Raw genomic sequence first — 22,706 nt, 5'->3', positions numbered from 1 at the left:
AGCAAATTTTCTAGGTTTTGTGAATAATATAATATCAGTTCAATAAGTAGGGCATTCAAATGATAGAACACATTTAATTATTTCCAGATAGACATTTAATGTGTACTTACTAGGTATGCCTAAGTACAGTTTTCTGACATAAAGGACTCAAATATAAAAAAAGAAAGACTAGTCAGCCAAGTGCTGGTGGCTCACACCTGTAATCCTGAGGATCACTGTTTAAGCCAGCATGAACAGAAAAGTTCATGACACTTATCTCCAGTTAACCACCAAAACCCGTATGTGTAGCTGTGGCTCAAGTTGTAGACCACTAGCCTTGAGCAAAAAGCTCAGACACAGTGCTCAGGCCCTGCATTAAAAGAAAAAGAAAAAGTATGGTCTCAATATGCCCACACATTTGAATATATTTCAACAGACAATGAGCCAAGAGGGGCTGGGAATGTGGCTTAGCAGTAGAGTGCTTGCCTAGCATGCATGAAGCCCTGGGTTTGATTCCTCAGCACCACATAAACAGAAAAATCCAGAAGTGGTGCTGTGCTCAAGAGGTAGAGTGCTAGCCTTGAGTAAAAAGAAGCCAGGAAGAGGGGGGATGGATATTGGGTCTAAGTATCACCATCTTGTCTTCTTCCCCGCCTTGGCACCTTACCCTAAGCCGCTAATTGTTCCCTAGCTTGCTTTACTTATGTAAAACACTTTTGTTAGGTTTAATTCCTCATACCCTATGTTTTCATTTTTTGTTTTTTGCCTTTACAAGCTTTGTGCTAGCTGCATTCGGGGCTGCAAGATTTTCAGGATGAGTCCCCTTGCAGACACTGGCATTTTAACAAAGATTCCCAATTCAACCTCTTAAAGAATGGCTTCTCTGTGTCTCACTGATCAAATTCCTATATAATACCACAATATACATTTTGTGGACTCAGTTCTTTTATGATTCAGGTTTAAAGTTTACCAAGAAATGGTTTCATTTTCAAATATTATGTCACTGTCAGAGGCATGGCATTAAAAACATTACAGTCATCATGGAGACCATATGAGGTAACTAGCAAAGAAACAAACTCAGCCAAGGTCACAAGAGGTTGTAGCAGTGCAAATCCTTGATATGAAGTTGAAAACTGACCCCCCCCCAAAGAAAAAGCAAAAATAAAAAAGAAGAAAGAAAAAGAAGCTAGAATCCCCAGAATACAATGGAAAATGAGTGTAATAGTTACAGTCCCACCAATGTTCCTTTTCCTGGAATCCAAGAACAAACTCAGCACAGGGCAGCATGATCCCTCCTCCTAGCCCATCAAATGCTTCTTTATACCTTAAAGAATATTACCACCATAAAGGTCAGGGCCCTCATAGTCTCTATGTTACTTATTCTATGCCAACACCAGGCCTTCAGTGAAGCTGCTGAAAGCAAATTACATTTCAGCAAGGATTTGCAAGTAGATGTCAAAACTCCTCCATTATCTCTTAGGTTTGCAAGTATGGGGTAAGATGTACATTTCGGGGACACCTGAAAGAATTCAGGAGGGAAAAAATGAAATGAACATTGCCAATGCCCAAATGTCTCCACTAGTAGTTTCTGCAATGAACATGGAATTCTGAAAAAAAAAAAAAAAGAAATGAAAATATGGTTTGTGTAAGGGACTCACCCATTCTTATCACAGGGCAAAGCTCCCCAGAGGTCCAAGCCATCCCTCGTTAAGGTTCCTGTCTAAACAGAAACAAGAACACAGATTACTTGAAAGATCTGGCCATCCAGAATCAAGACAAATAAAATCTATTTTAACAGTGAAAACTTGTCACAAATGTAGATCAAAACACACACTCCAATAAGGATTCTGGAGAAGAGGCACCAGTGAGCTGAAACTAGTTCTGTGACAGGCCAGCCCTTAAATTCTGTGAGGTTTTCTTTGGTTTGGGTTTGGGTTTGGGTTGTTTTTTTTCCCTTTGGAAAAAAATCACTATCTTTCTTCCAAATCTCAGAGGAGGGGTTTGAGGTTTGCAATAGATGTCCTAATTTTTTATAATAGAAGTAAAAAGTAAGTCCGAAGAAATAAGTGATGGAAGAGGATTTTTACCTACAGGAACTTGTTTCTCAGGAAACTAAAGAAATGGGTTGCTATTTGATGACTGGTGCTATTTTTTTCAGTGCAGTATAATGGCTGAGAACTCAGCTTAAGTTCAAACATCATCTGTGTGACTGGGAAAATGACTTCAACCCTCTGCATATCTGAACCCTCATCTGTAATGTGGCATTAGCACATAGTTAATGTGACAGCTAACTGAAATGATTCCAAGTGACATGTTTAATGCCTTGCACACAGTAAGTGTTAATATCAATGATGACTCATTGTTATTGCTCATTGTTCCTTTTAACAAATGATCTTTTGCACTCCTGCTTCTTTCTCAGCCCCACCGATGTGATCTCATCCATAGAAAGTCTTCTATGGTGATGTCAGTTTGATCACAAATAATATTGAGTGGCGATAAAAGCCACATTACTCTTCTGGTCTTAGTATGTCTCTGTGACTCTCCACTAATTATAAAACACACCTCTCATTCCACTGGTCCTCTGGGCCTTAATGTACTCACTGCTCAATTGGTATAGAGCTTCAGACTGAACGATAAGGAGATGGCATTCTCCTGTCTGCTTGTGTCCTGTCTCCTGGCTTCCCTCTGGCCAATCTGGCATCCCACTTCAGCTCCCCATTGGAGCTGATCTTGTTTGTTGGTATTGTTTTTCTGCTCTTTCTTTCCTCTCCTGTTCTCATGGCTCAGTTTTCAAACAGTGTTAAGTGTAGCCAAGGGGCTACAGGCCTTTGTGACAGGAGTTTGCCTGCATTCACCTACTTTCCAATAAAGACTCCCAATTTGACCTCACTAAAAATAAACAAGAAAAGAAAGATAAAGAGCATTGCTTGAGACAGAAGATGAGGATGATTGCCAAACAGTGAGGATGTACTTAATGGAACCTTGGTTAAAGTGATCAATTTTATCTTATGTAATTCTATGCCAATAAGTTAAAAGAAAAAAAAGACAATGTGGCAACAAAGATCTTCAATGGCCCCCTGTAGCTTAAAGATTATGTAAGTTTTCTTTAAATAGACATTCAAGTCTCATAAACGGTGCTTCTAGCGTGAATGTCTTTCCTCAGACACAACCACAGTGCCACGTGGTCCTGCCACCATGGCCCAGCCCAGCCTTGCCTGCTTATAATAAATGTCCTTTCTGTTGTGTCCCCTTACAATCCGTCTTCCCCCAAGCTTATGTCTATATAGACTAAACTACACACTCAAGAAAAGTTGAATTAAGAGGCTGGCCACGAATAACTGAAAACGATCCATGCTAATTTTAAGCAGCAACCAATAAATAAGGGTTATGCAGGCTTACTGTAATAAATTCCATAGGAAGGCAGAGTTCAGTAAATTCTCTCTCTATTTTACTCACTTAGTAATTCAGCAGCTATTTATTGATAATTGACTACGTGTCAAGCAATATATTGTGCATTAGGGGTACAACAGTAGTCATAGAAAAGGGATTAAATCTTGCTTTAATGTTATTGTTGCTGGTTGTTGTTGTTGTTGTTGTTTTCTGCTGCCAGGACATGAACTCAGAAACTTGCATTTGGCTTTTTATTCCCTTAAGTTGGTGTTCTACCGCTTGGGTCAGACCTCTAGTAGGCTTTTTGCTGATTCTTTTGGAGTTAGAATCTCTTGGATTTTCCTACCCAAGTTGCCTTCATACTTCTGTCCTCAGATCTCAGCATCCTGACTAACTTAGGATTATATTCTTGAGACCAGATGCTATTTTATTTCATTTTTAATAAAATATCAAAGCTGAGATGATCCTAAAAGAGTCCCATTCATTTAACTCCTCATCCTCTCTAAAGCATAGAAATGTATCTTTCCTACATCCTCCACCTAAATCAAAATGAAATGAAGCCAGGCACCCACATTCTATGCTTTCTGCCTTGCAAAAGGCAAAGGACAGAAGTCCACAAGGATGACAATAAATGACCATGAGAATGAAGGTGAAATATACATACCTTGTCAAAGCAGACAAGGTTTAATTGTCCACATATATTGATCCTCTGGGGGCTAATGCAGAAGATGCCTCTCTTCTTCAGCCTCCTCTGGGCATAGATAATGCCTGTGGTCAAGGCAGCTGGTAGGGCAGGGGGGACTGCAATTGTGATAACATCAAGGGCTTTCTTTATCACCTCCTCGGGAGCTTCCTGGAAGACATACATCCGTTAGTTATTACAAATAAATGAGCTGTGTGTAGATGACTTTTGTTTTCTTCTTCAGCTTGAGCTCTAAGAATTAGTATCAGTGGGTCAAAGGCTATGACCATGTTTATGGCTCTCAATGTCTTTTTCCAAAGTGCCATGAAAAAGCTTGTAATCCTTCATACTGCTACCAGCAATGACTTGTTTACTATGACCTCACTCCCAGGTATTGGATTTTATTAGCTACAAAATGCCACTTTATTGGGATAAATATATTTCGGGTCGAAAAGGGGGGGAATGGTGTAAAGTGTGAGGAAAAGTACAAGAACAGACATGTACTGATCTTTCAATAAACACTGTGCTTACTCTCCCACACCTGATAGTTATTGCAGAACTTAGTGATCAAGGAAAAGAATAATGGAAGGGGTGACACTGATCATGATACACTGTACTCATAAAATCACATGGAGAACTGGAACTACTTTGTATAACTACTTAAAGATAATAATACAAAAAACTTAGGGGTCAACTGCTTGTATGGGGAACTTGGGAGACTAAGCAGGCCGTAGTGTTGGGCTTCATTTCTTAGGTTTGGAAACCTTGCCCTTAAATAAGATCAATGTATAAAACATAAAATACAGAGAAAAGAAGGAGTGAGTGTGTGTGTGTGTGTGTGTGTGTGTGTGACAAATGAACAAAGGCAGCTTACCCCGCTGAGCACGTAGACGCACAGAGTGTAGATCATGCCAATGGTGGCCATCCCTACAAGGCACAGGAGGAACCTGATGGCATCTCTGTAGAGCTGGAAATTCATTGGCTTGGGGTAAAGAATGGATCTCACCAGGTCCCCCTTTGCAGTGTTGAATCCTGAAACAGCGAACACCCATCCCACTATCTCAGGATGACAAATCCTACTGCATTTTCCAAACCCAAACACTGCCTTCACTTTGTGCTAGAGATAATTGAAGCACTGTTTAAGCCCAAAGGCAAATGGAATGCTATACGAGAAAAATTTCAGACTTGCTCACGTGGAAATAGTTTACCAGAACTTAGCACTCTCTCTGGGCTTCCTTTCTTGTACTTCCAACTTCAATGCACTCCAGGTACAGATACCCCTCACCGTCAGCACAGAGCACAGTTTTTCCCAGTATCAATTCAACTTTGACAAAACTTTGACTAAAGAATGCACACCCATGCTATACACATCCTTCACTGGAAATAAATCAAGTGGCCAGGCAAATGCTCAAGGATTCACTTCCCTAATACTTTTCAGTGTTTTCAATATCTAGCCTTCCACAGAAATACCTTGAAAGCTGAATTAGAAGACCTGAATTCCAGAGCTAGGTTTGCCACTTACTAACTGCCTGTTTTCTAAAGTTGACTTCAGGTGTATAGCCTCAGCCTCCTTCTGCACAAAATGGAATAGCTGAAGATCTTTGCTCTATTAGTTTGGTGTGTGAAAATAGTTTATAAAACTGTAAAGCACATAAATAATTATTACTGTCATCAGAATTATTATTTTCACTAAAACACATATTGGGATTTGGGTCAAATATTGGGCATTTGGTCAAGTGTCAAAGGCGTAGGCCATAGTTCAATTGGAAAAGTCAGCATTTAAGATACAAGCATTTGGCTTGTCATCTAAAGACTGAATTTTACTTAATAAATTCAAGGAACTAGAGAAACTGAGCAAAATTCTTCATTAAAAGTAACAACACAAGCCTGGTGCCAACTTGTATAAACCTAGCTACTGGAGAGGCTGAGATTTTATAACAGTTCAAGGCCAGCTGGTGGCAGAAAAAAATCTTAGTGAAGTAAAATATGGTGGTGCATCCTTGTTATCCTAGCTACTACAGGAAACATGGCATAAGTTGATTGTACCCAGGCATGCAAAAGGTACATGAAACAAGATCCCATCTTAAAAATAACTAGCAAAACTCAGGGCTGGAGACATGTCCCAGTGGTAAGTGCATCTGCTTAGCAAGTGCAAGAATTGGCGCTCAAATCCCAGTCCCCACCCCAGAATGCATGCCTGTCAACTATGTGGGAGGCTGAAACTGGGGAAATTGCAGTGCCAGGACAGCCCAGACGGAAATCCCCACAATCTTCCATTTCAACAGAAGAAGCTGGGTGTGGTGGCATATGCCTGTCTTCCTAGCTATGACTGCAAGTCTAACATAGGAGGATCCGGCTCAAGAGGCACACCTTCTGGGAAGGAAGTGAAACCCAGGCACAAAAATTACCAGGATAAAAGAAGGCTCTGTGGTGGAGCACACACCTAGTAGGCTTGAGGTTCTGCTTTTAAACCCTGGTGCCAACAAACATAAAATTAAATAGCACAAAGGAACAGCTCCTAACCAGTCTGCAGCACCACTGCTCTTGCAGGCCCCGAGCCAGTGGCCTTGGCCTGGATGACCTCTGTTCCACAGAAGAGGATGTGGCGTTTGTAGTCTGCTTCACTCTGCGTCTTCCAGGGTACAGAGCTGTCCATCTGGGGTAATGGAGTTTTCGTGACCGGAATGCTTTCTCCTACACAAAACAAGCATGGCATGTAGGGAGAGTGAGGAGCCATGAAGGCTGTGTAGGAACTAAGACACGAAGAGCTCTAAGTATTAATTTCAAGTTATGTACTGAGATGTTTTCTATAGGCATTGGCAATCTAGGAGGACGGGAGATACTCAACTGCTTTAATAAGGAGGATACTATCATGCTTATGTATAAGAAAGATAGCACAATGTCCACAGTGCAGGGAGAAGGGAGGGGGGTCTCCAAAGTTTGGGGGTTAGACATCCGGGTGGGAAAATCCACAAGCATCTAAGGTGGAAGGAATAAGGTCTGACCTACAGCATCGTAGGAACAGAAAGGAAGTGCTGTGTTCAAGAAATAAAGAAGTAAGAAGCTACAAATCTTGGGGGAATGTTTATATTGACAAGTCCTATGGACAGACGAATTTAGAACAACTTCCTAATTCCTGACTTGGAAGGGTGAGCAGATGATGTCATTATGCATCAAAGTAGGGATTATAAGATGAGAAGAAGAATCATTTCAGGCCCCTATGACTTGGAGATGTCTCATAGAATAACCATGTTGAAATGCCTGTGAGCAGTTGTTTATCTGGATGTAGAACATCAGAAGTCTTGACTGTCTTGTCAGAGATTAACAGCTTATAATTATTAAAACCACAGAAAGATATGATTACTTAGGAACTCAGTATAGAGGAAAAGTCAAAGGCATCACTCTGAGTAATTAAGGAGCTGGAAGAAGGGAAATAGTACAAGAAATTAGGCAGATAAATTAGAGGGAGAGCATGGTCTTGAGAAGTTAAGAGAAGTTTCTCAGGAGCAACATTAATAGCCAAATGTAGAAGTAGAGGTGTGGTTCAAGTGGTGGAGTGCCAGCCTTGCCAGTGAAAAAGCTAAGCAAGAGTGCAAAGCCTTGAGTTCAATCCCCAGTACAAGCCTAAAATAAAATTATTTTTAAAGCAATAGCCAAATGTGTCTGTGCAGAGTTTTGTAGTTCAGAGTTTTGCAGTGAGCTGAAGTGCTGTCATGTAGGTATAATCAGAAGGATGTAATAATCCCTTATTTCAAGACAAGGTTGAGCCAGGCACTGATAGCTCGTGTCTGTAATCCTCAATCTGAAGATTGAAGTCTCAAGCTAGTTCAGGCAAACAAATCCAAGTGACTCTTATCTCTAATTAACCAGCAAAAATCTGGAAGTAGAGATGTGGCTCAAGTAGTAATGTGAGTGAAAAAGTTAAGCAAGACCATGAGGTCCTGAGTTCAAGCTCCAGAATTTGCTCACACACACACACACACACACACACACACACACACACACACACACGGAGGAGAAGTGAAGGAGGGAGGGCAAGAGAAGGTTGAACTTGTCAAAGTAACTTCGGCGTGTTCTGAGGATCAGTCTTGCAAAGCTTCCTATTGGTGTTTGTAGAGTGGTCAGGAGGAATCAAAATGACATTCAAGTATTTAGGGAATACTTTCATCAGGAAAAATGGTAATCAGCATTGCAAAAGGCCAGTGTTAAGGGATTTTTATGGGTGTATGAGGTCTTGTGGGGATGGAACATGACTTGTCATGAGCTGCCCAGTGTTTTAATCTATAACTTCACAATGGAAGGAGATATGTATGCTCTTGTCTCCAATTCATGTCTTCCTGGTCTGCCTGGGAGAAATGAATTTGGTATGGATGGACCTTAATAGGAACCATAAACCCTCAGTATACTTTCCAGCTTCCCATTTCATCCTGGAAAGAGACATTATGATTCTTCTTTATCTTACTCATTGTTACATTGCGCAAATGGCAAATCAAAGTAATGTGAGATTGAACACATCACTTCTTAATTACTAAGCCCATAGGATGGGATAATCTCTAAGGGTACTCCTATATCAGCAAGCTAGCTAAAGGTAAAATCCAGCCTGTCAAATTTTATATATATATATATATATTGTGCCAGCACTGAAGCTTAAACTCAGGGCCTTGTGCTGTCACTTGGTTTTTTCTGCTGGCAATCTACCACTTGGGCCACTGCTCTGCTTCAGGCTTTTGGCTTGTTAATTGGAGATAGGAGTCTTTTGGAATTTTTCTGCCCAGACTGACTTTTAAATAGGATTATCCCATCTCAGCCTGATGAGTAGCTAAGATTACAGACATTAGCCACCAGTTCCTCTCTATTACATATTTTGAAACTAGCAAACCAGGCTAGGAAGAGTTTAGACCTAACGTTGTGGTTTTCAGAATATCATTGATAGTTTCAGACCATCCAAGGTTATCTGAACATGTCTTCTACAGAAGAAATAGTAAAGAAAAAAGTCACAGATCATTTTGAAATATCAAATGACCCTTGCAATCTTTTAAGGTAAAATAGGAGGGCTGTGATATTGCTTTGTCCAAGAAGGAAATGATAAACATTCAACAACTTATGATGGTGTTGAGTTTAGCACCTAAAAAGCTGATTTTATTTGAACTCTCACATCCATCCACAGCAGGACCAAGCAAGATTTGTGAAGAGAGATAGGTCACACAGAAGTCCTGCACATTGCAAGGAGCCATTGCCATTCAGAAGCAGAGCCAGGACTGTGCAAGCTTGGAAGTGAGACTGACCACCAAGGATGGGGGTTGTGGAGATGGAAACATACCTGTCAGCATGCCTTCATCAACCACACAGCTGCCATCAATCAGGATCGCATCACACGGCATATGTACTTTGTTCCCTGTCAAGATTAATAAATCTCCAGGTACCAGGAAGCGTGATTCCAGCTCTTGGATTCCAGCTACGAGTTTGAGCAGACAGAGCTCAGTCAAATTAGGTTCCCACAAAAACACAAACCAACATGAATGGAAAAGCAACCAAGGTGTGTTAAAAAAAATCATTATTGATTCAAAAAATCTTAAAACACAAAGGAATCAATACCAAACTACCTAACACAGAAGCTTCTGGGTGGCAAAACTGATAAGTAAAAACATTAATGACAAATTCAAAAACATGCTTGAATCTTACCAAAGATCGCTATTCTTAATACAGAATGAGTTCTTTTTTAAAAGAGAGATATATAGTAAATAAATGTGTAATAACTTGATATAATTAAGTTCACACATATATAGGTAGGTATTAAGTTCACATATATAGGTAGCATCTTAAATATCTGAAAATTTGATCATTTTTATTCATCAGAGAAATAAAGATGTCTTCCTTCCTGACTGACTGTCTGGTTACCTTTCCTGCTTCCTCTTTCGTCCATTCCCAAAACTATTATGGCACTGAGCAAGACAGGCAGCCATGAAGGTGGGTAGGTAGAGTGGAAAGCTGCTGTGGTGCATTAGAAACTTGATAAATGGAAGAATGTTTATATGGCCTTGGCTCTGACAGAGCAGAGCCCAAAGCAGAGGCAGATGGTGTAGCTGCCACTGCCTGCTTTGGGATGTTGGGGTCTGAGCAAGCTGATACAGGTGTCCATCTGGGAGTGAGATGAGGGTAAGAAGCATCAGCTGTGATGGGGTGATGGATGATTTATTCCATCCAGGATGAAGTGATACAGTAGGCTGACCTGCCGAAGTTGATGAGAACCAGTTCTCATGCAAGAAAAATAGTTACCATTATAGGAAGACTAGAATGAGCCCTGTGGCTTAAATGAAGTTATCATAATCTAAGTGTAAATGCGCAAGGATATATGAATATATGCATACATAACATTTTTGTTAGGCCTAAATTCTTATTCTTCCCTCTGAAAGGCCTAAGAAGAACAAAATTCCAATGCCTCCTGGCCAATTTGTAGTCTTCAAATTTTATTGCCCTTTAAAAAAAAATGAATGAAAGTTACTTAGAAAAATGGCCTGTTACAATGTTTGGGCCAAGAAAAATATAATAAAATCTCAAGCGGTGTTTTGTGCCACTGGGTAGGAAAATGCTTGAATAATAGTGGAGACAAACCAAGAGTAAAGTTGTAATAATTTGACTATCAAAGCAAATAAAAATTGTAAAATAAATATAGGCATCAAACAAATAGAAATTCATAAATCCGTAATGACAGATAAATGGACAAATAACTGAGAGGCAAAGGTATCTTTTCCTTGTAGCAAAATGGAAATTAAATCATTAAGGGACAAATTAGAAAAATCATTATTTGTCAAGAATCAGAGCAATAATTAATGTAGCAAAAAAGTCAATAGATGCTGAAACTAATAGGGAGAGTTGAATGAAGATAGTCTATTTATGTAGTCTCAAGGCATCTCTCAACAAAATACCCATTAATTACAAGGGAAAAAGAGCCAATTAACAAAAGAGAAATCTAACAGGCATCATTTAACTAAGCATTTTGAGTTAGCATCACTAGTAACCAACCAAATTTAAATTACATACCACCTGAGAAGCAGCAGAAAACCGTAACATCACATTTATAATTCATCAACCAAAAATGAACAAACTTCATCTAATGACAAGAAAACATCAGATAAATTGAAGGACCTTGTACAAAAGAACCAAGGTTGGGAGAAATGAAGGTCACAGACTCAAGAAAAGATTGGAAAATACTGAAAGGGAAACATGGCAAACAGTACTACTGAGGGACACTAGTAGAATTCTAGTAGAATTCTTTTCTACAATGAACATTATTGAAATCCTCAACAAAGCATGAATAGAATTTGGCCACTGGTGGAGAGTGATGTGTCAATACTAACTTGCTGGTTGTACTGTGGTTTATGTAAAAGAATGTCCTGATCTATTAAAAAAAAATGCCAGCTAAGCCTGGGTATGGGGACTTATTTCCATAAAACTGGCTACTGGGCAGGTAAAAGAAGAATCAAGAGTCAAGGCCAGTCCAGACAACAATTAGCAAGACTTTCTCTCAAAAATGGGAGGTATGGTGGTACAAGGTTGTAGTGCCAGCTACTTAAAAGGCAGAAATAAGAGAAACTAGGTTCAAGAACTAGCTTTGGGAAAAGTTAGCATGAGACTTTAGCAGGAAAGAACTAAAACCAAAACTGACTGGCAGCATGGCTCAAGTGGTAGAGCATTTCACGAAAAAGCAAAAGGCCCAAATTCAATCTCCAAACAAAAGGAAAAATAAACGCCCACTAAACAATTTGGAGATTATAGAGTCATGTATCAGCTATTTATTCTAAAGTTAAAAAAAAAAAAAAAGAAAAGTTAGCCAGGCAGTGGTGGCTCACTCTCAGGAGGCTAAGATTTGAGAATCTCAGTAGTCAGACTACTGTCTTGTTCAAAGCCAGCCAGGACAAGAAAGTCTGTGAGACTCTTATCTCCAATTAACCACCAGAAAATCAGAAGTGGTGCTGTGGCTCAAAGAAGTAGAATGCTAACCTTGCATGAAAAAGCTCAGGAACCGCACCCCAACACTGAGTTCAAGCCTCACAACAACAACAACAAAAATAAATCAATAAATAAAACATTATTTGAACAATCTTTCTCTTCTTTCAACTTTTTTAAATAACTTCCTTAAAAAGAGAGAACTCTGGGGGCTGGGGATATGGCCTAGTGGCAAGAGCGCTTGCCTCTTATACTTGAAGCCCTGGGTTCGATTCCCCAGCACCACATATACATAAATGGCCGGAAGTGGTGCTGTGACTCAAATGGCAGAGTGCTAGCCTTGAGCAAAGAGAAGCCAGGGACAGTGCTCTGACCCTGAGTCCAAAGCCCAGGACTGGCAAAAAAAAAAAAAAAAAAAGAGAGAGAGAGAGAGAACTCTGTGTTGCTCATCTCCCTGATTAGGAAAATCTAAAGATTTGCTTTTATATTCTACCGGCAAGGTATACAGAAATAGCTAATACAAGATGGTACAATCTCTATGGAAAGAAATTTGCCAATATTTAGCTAACAACATGCATATAAATTCACTCTCTTTAGCAATTTTGCTTCTCAAAAACAGTGCCAAATACATATTGACAACAAAAAGAAGAAAAGCCATGCCCATGGTTTTTATTTAATTAATATCCATTATTTAATTAGTATCCACTCATTGTACAAGTGAGATTCATTGTGACATTTCCACACTTGTAAACAATGTATCCTGGTCACTCATGCTATCACTCTGCCTCACCCCTCCCCCTTCTTAAAACAACTTGAACAGGTTTCATTGTTCCATTTTCATCCATGCAAATTTTCCAATCTAGTTCACTTCTGGTGTTAGCCCAATCCCCTCATATTGCTATCACTACCCCACCTGAGCCTATTTTGCTTTCTTGTCAATTTTTCAATGTGTATTCTTTGAACCAAGGCTTTTCATCATGGTATTTTGAGTGTGTACATGTTATATTTTCCTCAGAATAACTTTCTTTATTGCTTTCTCTTTTCTGGACCCATCAGCTACCTATGTATGAATCAATAGCTCTTATTGAGATTCCCTATGCTGTCTTCAAATGTAATTGCAGAACCGTTCAAACTCCATCACTTTTCCCTCTCCACTCACCTTATCCTACTACACAGTCCTATAGTTAGAATTGTGCTCAATGTATGTATAGGTGTGACAAAAAGTTACATATGTGTGTATGTTTATATGAATGTATATAGAACATGATTCTAAATATATATAAATATTTGTATATAAATGTATGCATGTATATAGGTACATATATATTATGTATCACATGTCCATGAATATGTATATCTTATAGCTTGCACATATTACCAAAAGCATACAATATTTTGCTTGTTAAGCTTGAGTTATTTCCCTGAAGATGATGTCCTCCAATTCCATCCATCTTCCTGCAAATGGCATGATTTCATTTTTCATTATGACTGTAATATTCCATGGTATATATGAACCACATTTCCCTTATCCACTCATTTGTTGTTGGTCACTTCTGCTGATTCCATTGTTTTTCTAATGTGAACAGTGCTGCAGTAAGCATAGGTAAACCTGTATCTTTCTTGTACATTCATTTATATTCTTTTGGATATATGTCCAATAGTGACATCACAAGTTCATGAAGGTAGGTATACTTTTAGGTTTTTGAGGAGCCTCCAAACTGAATTCCATACTGGCCATGCTAGTTTACATTCCCACCAGCAGTGTATGAGGCTTCCTCCTTTCTCTCTCTCTCTCTCTCTCTCTCTCTCTCTCTCTCTACACACACACACACACACACACACACACACACACACACACACACACACACACACCAGCATTTTTTGTTGTCTGATTCCTTGATGAATGTCATGTCTGGACTGTGTCTTGGTCTAGTAAACGTTTCTTTTTCTGTTCAGAAACTTTTTAATTTGTTTATTGTATTTCAATTTTTGTTCTTTTTTTCTGGACAATTGGAGTCCTATTAACAAAAAGCTTTCCTGTGTCAGTATTTTCGAGGTTTCCCCTAGATTTTTCTATAGTAAATTTGAAGTTTCTGGACTAATTTTGAGTTCTTTTATCTACTTGGAATTGTTTTTTGTACCTAGTAAGAGATGGGTGCGGGGGGTCAATTTTCAGTTTGCTGCAAGGCATAATCAGTTTTTCCTAACACTATTCATTGAACAGGCTGTTTTTTCCTCTAGGGGATTTTACTCTTTTATCAAAAATTAAATGGCTAAAGCTGAATAATTTTAATCTTGAGTTTTCTATTAATAGTATTTCATTGGTTTTAGGGTCTTATTTTTGCCAATACCAAACTGCTCTTGCTATAATGGCTCTGTATTATACTTTATACCATCAGTGTTGCACTTTTTATGCAGAATTGCTTTTGCTACTTGGGGTCTTTTATACTTCCATATAAATTTTTGGATTAATTTTTTCCCATTTCTATGAAGAATGATATTGAAACTTGCCTTGAAGTGGTAGATTACTTTTTGGAAGTATGGTCATTTTCACACTATTGATTCTGCCAATCCATGAACATAGGAGACCTTTCTATCTTTTGATGTCTTCATTGATTTCTTTCTTCAAAGTTTTATAGTTTTCTTTGTAAAGGCCTTTCATTTTTTTAGTTAAGTTAATAGTTAGATATATTATTGTTTTTGAGGTTATTGATTGGAATTGTTTTGCTGATTTCTTTCTTGGCTTGTTCATTGTTGACATATAGAAAAGCTATTGGTGTTTGAGTGTTGATTTTGTAGCCTGCTATGTATCCAAAGGTGTTGATCAGATCGAGAAGTTTTTTTGATGGAGACTGTGGGGTCTGATAAGTATAGGATTCTACCATTTGCAGATATAAACTTATTTCTTCCTTATTCTGACCCCTTTCATTTCTGTCTCTTTCCTTACTCCCCTGGCTAGGAATTGTAGGAGTGGAGAAAGTAGACAACCTAGTCTGGATTTTACTTTTTCCCTATTTATTATGAAGTTGGCTATAGGCTTGAGGCTCTGTGTGTGTGTGTGTGTGTGTGTGTGATATGTGTGTGTGTGTGTGTGTACGTGTCCCTTTATAAAGTTCAGATGCATTCCTGCTATCCCAAATTTCTTTAGAGCTTTTATCACAAAAAGATATTAAATTTTGTCAAAAGATTTTTCTCTGTAAGAATGACATTGCCCCATTTGTAAGGAAATGGAAGGACTTGGAAAAAATTATACTAAGTGAAGTGAGCCAGACCCAAAGAAACATGGATTCTATGGTCTCCCTTATTGGGAATAATTAGCACAGGTTTAGGCAAGTCACAACAGAGGATCACAAGAGCCCAATAGCTATAGCCTTATGATCACATAAGATGAAGCTAAGTGAAATGAACTCCATTTTAGGAAAATGATTGTTATATCACAGTTGTAACTACTTTCAACATCCCATGTGTATCTGTAGTTTCTACTATTGATGATGTTCGTGTATCACCTTCTTGTGATTGTATCTACACTGTCTCTGCAATCTTATCTGAGTGTATGGGAAACAGTGTGTACTGGTATTAGAATTAGGAAATTCAAAGGGAATACCAAAATTGAGAGACAAAGGGTAAAATACGAGAAACAACAACAAAAGCAATACTTGCAAAACTGTTTGGTGTAAGTGAACTGAATACCTCAGGGGGGGAAAGGGGAGGAGGGAGGGGGGTATGAGGGACAAGGTAACAAACAGTACAAGAAATGTATCCAATGCCTAACGTATGAAACTGTAACCGCTCTGTACATCAGTTTTATAATAAAAATTGGGAAAAAAATATAAATAATAAAAAAAAAGATTTTTCTCTGTCCTTAGCTATGACCATGTGACTTTTTTGCTTCTTTTCTAGTTTCTGTGATGAATTGTTGCATTTATTGATTAACATATATTGAAACCTCTTTGTATCCTTGGGATGAAACTAATTTGATCATGCTACACCATCTGTTTAACATATTGTTGGATATGATTCTCAAGAACTTTATTGGGAATTTTGCATCAATGCTCATTAAATAGGTTGGTTTATAATTTTCTCTTTTTGTTATGTCTCTGTCCAGTATTGGAATGAGAAACATGCTTGTTTCATAGAATGAGTTCAGTGGTGTTCAAAAAATTTGAGGAGTATTGGTGCTAGTTCTTTATAGTTCTGGTACAATATGACACTGCATCCATCTGGTCCAGGGCTTTGCTTTGTTAGGAGATTCTTTTGTTACTGCCTTAAATGCAAACCATTACACTACTGCAAAATTGATAATAGTGACTGATTTTTTTTTTCCAACAGAGGACCAACTAAATGAATAAAAATTCCTCCACACAAGAGTACTATGCAGGGCTGGGGAGATAGCCTAGTGGCAAGAGTGCCTGCCTCGGATACACGAGGCCCTAGGTTCGATTCCCCAGCACCACATATACAGAAAAACGGCCAGAAGCGGCGCTGTGGCTCAAGTGGCGGAGTGCTAGCCTTGAGCGGGAAGAAGCCAGGGACAGTGCTCAGGCCCTGAGTCCAAGGCCCAGGACTGGCCAAAAAAAAAAAAAAAAAAAAAAAAAAAGTACTATGCAGCTGAAATAATGAGTGAATAAGTATGTGCACAGCTATTTGCATATGTAAAATGTATACAACAGTAACATGCTTCAAAGACCCATATCTGTTGTAAAAGTATATGTTGTATTAGATAAATATATTTTGTCTTAAAAGTATTCATGTGTGAATCTTGTTGGGGTTTTTTGTTTTTTGTTTTTGTTTTTCTTATTTATTGTCAAAGTGATGTACAGAGAGGTTACAGTTTCATACGGTAGGCCTTGGGTACATTACTTGTACTGTTTGTTACCTCCTCCCTCATTCCCCCCCTCCCCCCTGCCCCTTCCCCTCTTCCTCCATGAGTTGTTCAGTTGGTTTACATCAAATGGTTTTGCAAGAATTGCTTTTGGAGTCGTTTCTCTTTTTATCCTTTGTCTCTTGATTTTGATATTCCCTTTCACTTCCCTAGTTCTAATACCAGTATATACAGTGCCCAGTGTACTCAGATAAGATACAGTGATAGTGTGGGTACAACTACCAGAAGGGGATACAAGAGGATCATCAAGAATAGAGAACGGTTTCACATGGCATGCTGAAAGTAATTACAACAGTGATATAACAGTCTTCTCAATAACATGGAGTTCATTTCATTTAGCATCAACTTATGCGTTCATAAGGGCATAGCTATTTGGCTCTTGTGATCCTCTGCTGTGACTAGCCTAAACCTGTGCTAATTATTCCCTATGAGGGAGACCATATAGTCCATGTTTCTTTGGGTCTGGCTCACTTCACTTAGCATAATTTTTTTCCAAGTCCTTCCATTTCCTTACAAATGGGACAATGTCATTCTTTCTAATAGAGGCATAAAATTCCATTGTGTATATGGACCACATTTTCCTGATCCATTTGTCTACTGAGGGGCATCTGGGTTGGTTCCCTATTTTAGCTATGACAAATTGTGCTGCAATGAACATTGTTGTGCTGGTGATTTTAGTGTGTTCTTGTTTGTGGTCTTTTGGGTAGATGCCCAAAAGTGGGGCTGCTGGGTCATAGGGGAGCTCTATGTTGAGCCTTCTGAGGAATCTCCATACCTCTTGCCAGAGTGGCTGAACCAGTTTACATTCCCACCAACAATAAAGTAGGGTTCCCTTTTGGCCACATCCCCTCCGACATTTATTATTCTTAGTTTTCTTGATATAGGACATTCTTACTGGGGTGAGATGGAATCTCAACGTTGTTTTGATTTGCATTTTTTTTTTATGGCCAGTGATGTAGAGCACTTTTTCAAATGTCTCTTGGCCATTCTCATTTCCTCATCAGAGAAATCTCTTTGTAAGTCTTTAGCCAACTTGTTGAGGGGGCTGTTGGTTCTTTGCGGGTTTGTTGTGGAGGAATTTAATTTTTTTAGTTCTGCATAGATTTTAGATATGAGGCCTTTGTCCCTTGTATGGCCGGTAAAGATCTTTTCCCAATCTGTGGGCTTTCTGCTTATCTTGCGAGCTATGTCCTTTGCCCTGCAGAAGCTCTGCAGTTTGATGCAGTCCCATTTGTCCAACCTTTCTTTGATTTGTATCCTTCTGGGTCTTTGTTAAGGAAGTTCCATCCTGTGCCAAGGAGCCCAAGTGTTTCTCCTACTCCTTCTTTTAGTGTTTTCAGGGTATCTATTTTAATTTCGAGGTCTTTGATCCATTTGGAATTGATTTTGGTGCAGGATGATATATAAGGATCTAGTTTTAGTTTGTTGCAGGTGTTGAACCAGTTTTGCCAGCACCATTTGTTAAAGAGGCTGTCTTTCTTCCATCCTATTTTTTTAGCTCCTTTATCAAAAATTAAGTAGGCATAGTTCTGTGGGATCATTTCTGGGTCTTCAATTCTGTTCCCTTGGTCTTCAGGCCTGTTCTGGTGTGAACACCAAGCTGTTTTTATTACTATAGCTTTATAATACAGCTTGAAGTTGGGTATTGTAATTCCTCCAGCACTGTTCTTTCTGCTTAGGATTGTTTTTGCTATTCTGGCTCTTTTATTGTTCCATATGAATTTCTTGATTGCTGCCTCTATTTCATTAAAGAATGGTGTTGGGATATTGATGGGTATTGCATTGAATTTGTGGATAGCCTTTGGCAATATTGCCATTTTGATAGTGTTAATCCTCCCAATCCAGGAGCATGGGAGGTTTTTCCATTTCCTTAATTCTTCCCTAATTTCGTTTTTCATGTTTTAAAGTACTCATCATAGAGGTCTTTCACTTCTTTGGTTAGTGTAATTCCTAAGTATTTTATGTAGTTTGAGGCTACTGCAAAAGGAGCTGTTTTCCTGATTTCAGCCTCAGTCTCCGGGTCATTAGCATATAGAAAGGCGGTTGTGTTTTGAGGGTTTATTTCATATCCTGCTACTTTGCCAAAGCTTTGGATCAGCTCTAGTAGCTTGGGGGTAGAGTCTATGGGGTTCTTTAGGTATAGGATCATGTCATCTGTGAAGAGAGAAAGTTTAATTTCATCTTTTCCTATTTGGATCCTCTTTAAGTTTTCTTCTTCCCTAGTTGCTCTGGCTAGGAATTCTAGTACTATGTTGAAGAGGAGGGGAGAGAGTGGACATCCCTGTCTTGCTCCTGATTTATAGGGAAAGGCTTTAGCTTTTCACTGTTTAGAATTATGCTTGCTGTTGGTTTGTCATAGACTGCCTTTGTTGTATTCAGGAATGTTCCCTTGAATCCCAGTTTTTCCAGGGCTTTTATCATAAATGGGTACTGGATTTTATCAAATGCCTTTTCTGTACCAAGAGATATAACCATGTGATTCTTTACCTTTCATGTGTGAATCTTATTTTTTATCTAAACAAACAGCTATTAATTTGTATCTAACTTGAATATACATTTAAGAATCTTTTTATATAAAAAAAAACTGAACATCTAATTATTATGAAGAGAAGAAGGGCACAAGGTTGAGAGGTGAGGAGGAAGAGCAAAATTCTTCTGAACATTTCCTGACTTTCAAACAAACCATGAAGATAAATATCTAGAATATGTCTATGAAAAACAAAACAAAAATAAATTTTGAAAGCTCAACTAAAAGAAAATGAGTGAAATGAACTATCAAACTGCTGGCTAACCAAAGAAAGAAATATTTATGAATGACTTTAAAGCAAATTGCCTTAAATATAGAATTTATGCATTTCCACTGAGATATCACATCCAAAGTTTTTGGGAACTCATTTTGATGCTGAGAATGTTGGTTTGTTACTCTGAGATTACTGTATACAACAGCGTAAAGCAAATAAACAAGTTGTTTCTATCATCAAGAATTGGAACATTTAGTACAAAATTACATTAAAAATCCCTAGTTCTAACTAAACTTGAGATGGAACTGTCAGCATGAACTCAAAATGTATTTTATCTTTTAAAATAGAGATCCTTTGAAATATCTCTGGTTAAACAATGACTAACACCTTACACTCTAATTGAGATGTCTAAGTACCATATCCACAGTCTAAGGAAAAGTTATTATGTCTGGGTTTGAGATACCAAAGTTCAAATGAGCTTAGTAAAACCCTCAATGATTATTAGAGGCCAAGTCAGAAAATAAAACCACCTTTGAGCCAACTGAAGAGCTTATAAAAGAAAGATTGGACAAATTTGAGCAAAAATAGTAACAAAACTGTAGTGGGTGGAAATGGTACCAACTGTATCGAATACCATGAACTAAAAAAAAAGTGCCTTTGTTAGGGCATCTAGCAACAAGTCTCATATACATTGATCACCCATTCTCTACATGAGAGTAGGGACTTCTCTCTGCTCCATTCCCCCCCCCCCCCCCCGTGCATGGAGAAAGGGCATAAAAAATCATTTATATGCAAATAAAGTGCCTTTGGAAGACACTACATGATTAGTCTCTTAATTTAAAAGCTTGCAAATGAAGAGAAAGTATCAGTAATTCAGGAGTAATCCTTTAGTTGAGGAGTGTTTTTCTTATAGAAATAACCTAATAGGTAAAATGGCATGGTGGAAATAAACATTTTTAATTTCTAATGAAATATGATATATCTAAGCAATGAGAATCCAAGTCTATTACTATACAAAAAGAAGACAATTGGTTATTAAATGTTTTTTAGTATATAATGTCAAAAATAAGTATGTCAAAACTTAAGTTCTAGGGGCTGGGGATATGGCCTAGTGGCAAGAGAGCTTGCCTCGTATACATGAGGCCCTGGGTTCAATTCCCCAGCACCACATATACAGAAAACGGCCAGGAGTGGCGCTGTGGCTCAAGTGGCAGAGTGCTAGCCTTGAGCAAAAAAGGAAGCCAGGGACAGTGCTCAGGCCCTGAGTTCAAGGCCCAGGACTGGCCAAAAAAAAAAAAAAAAAAAACTAGCAAAACTTAAGTTCTAGCTCTAACTACAAATATAAGACATAAATAAAATTGAAAGCATGTTTACTAAATAACTCCATAAGTATGCAATCAATAGAGCTAGACTGTGCTAACCACACATCAAACCATTCATTTTCATCAATAAAAACTTACAAGAGAAAAAATAAGCCATGGAGAAGGAAACTTGTGGATTAAAATAAACTTAAGAGATCTTTAACAGGATATGGAGATCTTGATTTGGAACAAAACAATATATTTGACATTAAAGTATATATATATATTCACATTTTATTAACCATCCTCATATGCATATAAATTAATATATGTGTATTTTAGGTATGATGCATATTCTTAATTTGATTCAATGAAGGAATTTAGAGCACTACGCTATTGATATACTTAAAAGCAATGGGAGTTGTTTTAGATGCAAAAAGAATGTTGAAAGAGTTTCTATTTAGAACGATATACTAAATTTTCAAATAAAGTGATATGTAAATAGTTGTGAAGTAATCCACTGTAAGGGAGTTAGCAAAAACAGATTTTTTTTGAGATACAATGAGTTGATAATTATTCAGTCTGGGCAAGAGACAAATGGGGTTTTATTATCACATTTTTTCTAATGTGGTATCTGCCCAAAATGTTTCACCATAAAAAGTTAGAAAAAAAAGACGACATTGTTAAAAAATGAAAACAAAATTTACTTCTAACTAAGGTGGAATAAGAAAAACCAGATTTATCTTCCTACCCGAGACATCCAAAAACCATATGAACTCTATAAAACAATGCTTTGGGAACACTAAATCTCAAGCAACATAATAGACGGCAACAAAAACTATAATAAAATGCTCCATTATTTAGCCAACTTGCTGCCTTTGAAAGAGTTCTCAAGCCATTGTTTGGGGAAAGAAACACCAGATGGTCCTGAGACCAGAAGACAGATGAGAGTGGAGTCTATGGAGAAGACAGTAGTGTGAGGTCACTGGACAGAGCATGGAAGAGAAAATTGCTCAAATAGAAGGAGCTGCCAAATTATCAGAGACTCTCCTCTTCCATACACAATAAACTATGATCAACACACACACATAAGAAGCTACTAGAGAATGAAAACAATTAACACTTAAAATTTTTATAGTGACAAAAACTATGATTCTCTTAAGGATAAATCTGATAAAGAATATGGAAAATTCATACACGTAATGGTAGGAGAATATACTCATGAGTACTCAATGTACAAATGTGCAAATGGAACTAAGAAATGAGGGAATGGGTGGGGTTAGGAAGGAGGGAGGGATGGTAGAAGGGTGACATTGATCAAGATGCTTTGTGTTTATAAATGGACATGTTGAATTGAAACCCTTTTGTACAACAATTTAAAGATAATAAAAGTAGGCTGGGAATATGGCTTAGTGGCAGAGTCCTTGCCTTGCATGCATGAAGCCCTGGGTTCAATTCCTCAGTACCACATAAACAGAAAAAGCCAGAAGTGGCACTGTGGCTCAAGTGGAAGAGTGCTAGCTTTGAGCATAAAGAAGCCAGGGATAATGCTCAGGCCCTGAGTTCAAGCCACAGGACTGACAAAAAAAAAAAAAGTTTAAAAAAAAAGATAATAAAAGTGATAAAAAAATTAAAAAGTGATATATAATTTAAGTGAATAATAAAAATGACTCATACACCTGAAAACTACAAAACACTGTGGAATGAAATTTAAAAAGACCCAAATAAATAGAGAAATATACCAAATCCATAAGGCAAAAATTCCAAATTATCATATTCCAGAA

The 22,706-nt window shown here is 38.1% G+C and overlaps 1 protein-coding gene across 1 annotated transcript in view; it reads right to left on the bottom strand.

The window, feature by feature from the left end:
* The window catches only part of Atp13a4 (ATPase 13A4), a 160,232-nt gene that overhangs the window by 42,313 nt on the left and 95,213 nt on the right, over nucleotides 1-22,706 (bottom strand). Inside the window, exons 10-14 of the mRNA XM_048345836.1 lie at nucleotides 9,372-9,506; nucleotides 6,575-6,745; nucleotides 4,926-5,083; nucleotides 4,034-4,222; nucleotides 1,638-1,699 (exon numbers count right to left, since the gene is read on the bottom strand). Coding sequence (XP_048201793.1) covers nucleotides 1,638-1,699; nucleotides 4,034-4,222; nucleotides 4,926-5,083; nucleotides 6,575-6,745; nucleotides 9,372-9,506 — 715 coding nt within the window. The remainder of the gene's footprint in view (nucleotides 1-1,637; nucleotides 1,700-4,033; nucleotides 4,223-4,925; nucleotides 5,084-6,574; nucleotides 6,746-9,371; nucleotides 9,507-22,706) is intronic.

This window comes from Perognathus longimembris, chromosome 5, assembly GCF_023159225.1.
Source record: "Perognathus longimembris pacificus isolate PPM17 chromosome 5, ASM2315922v1, whole genome shotgun sequence".
NCBI classification, from domain to species: Eukaryota; Metazoa; Chordata; class Mammalia; order Rodentia; family Heteromyidae; genus Perognathus; species Perognathus longimembris.
The sequence above is the reverse complement of the archived record's forward strand: the minus strand, read 5'-3'. Positions and strand labels throughout refer to the sequence as shown.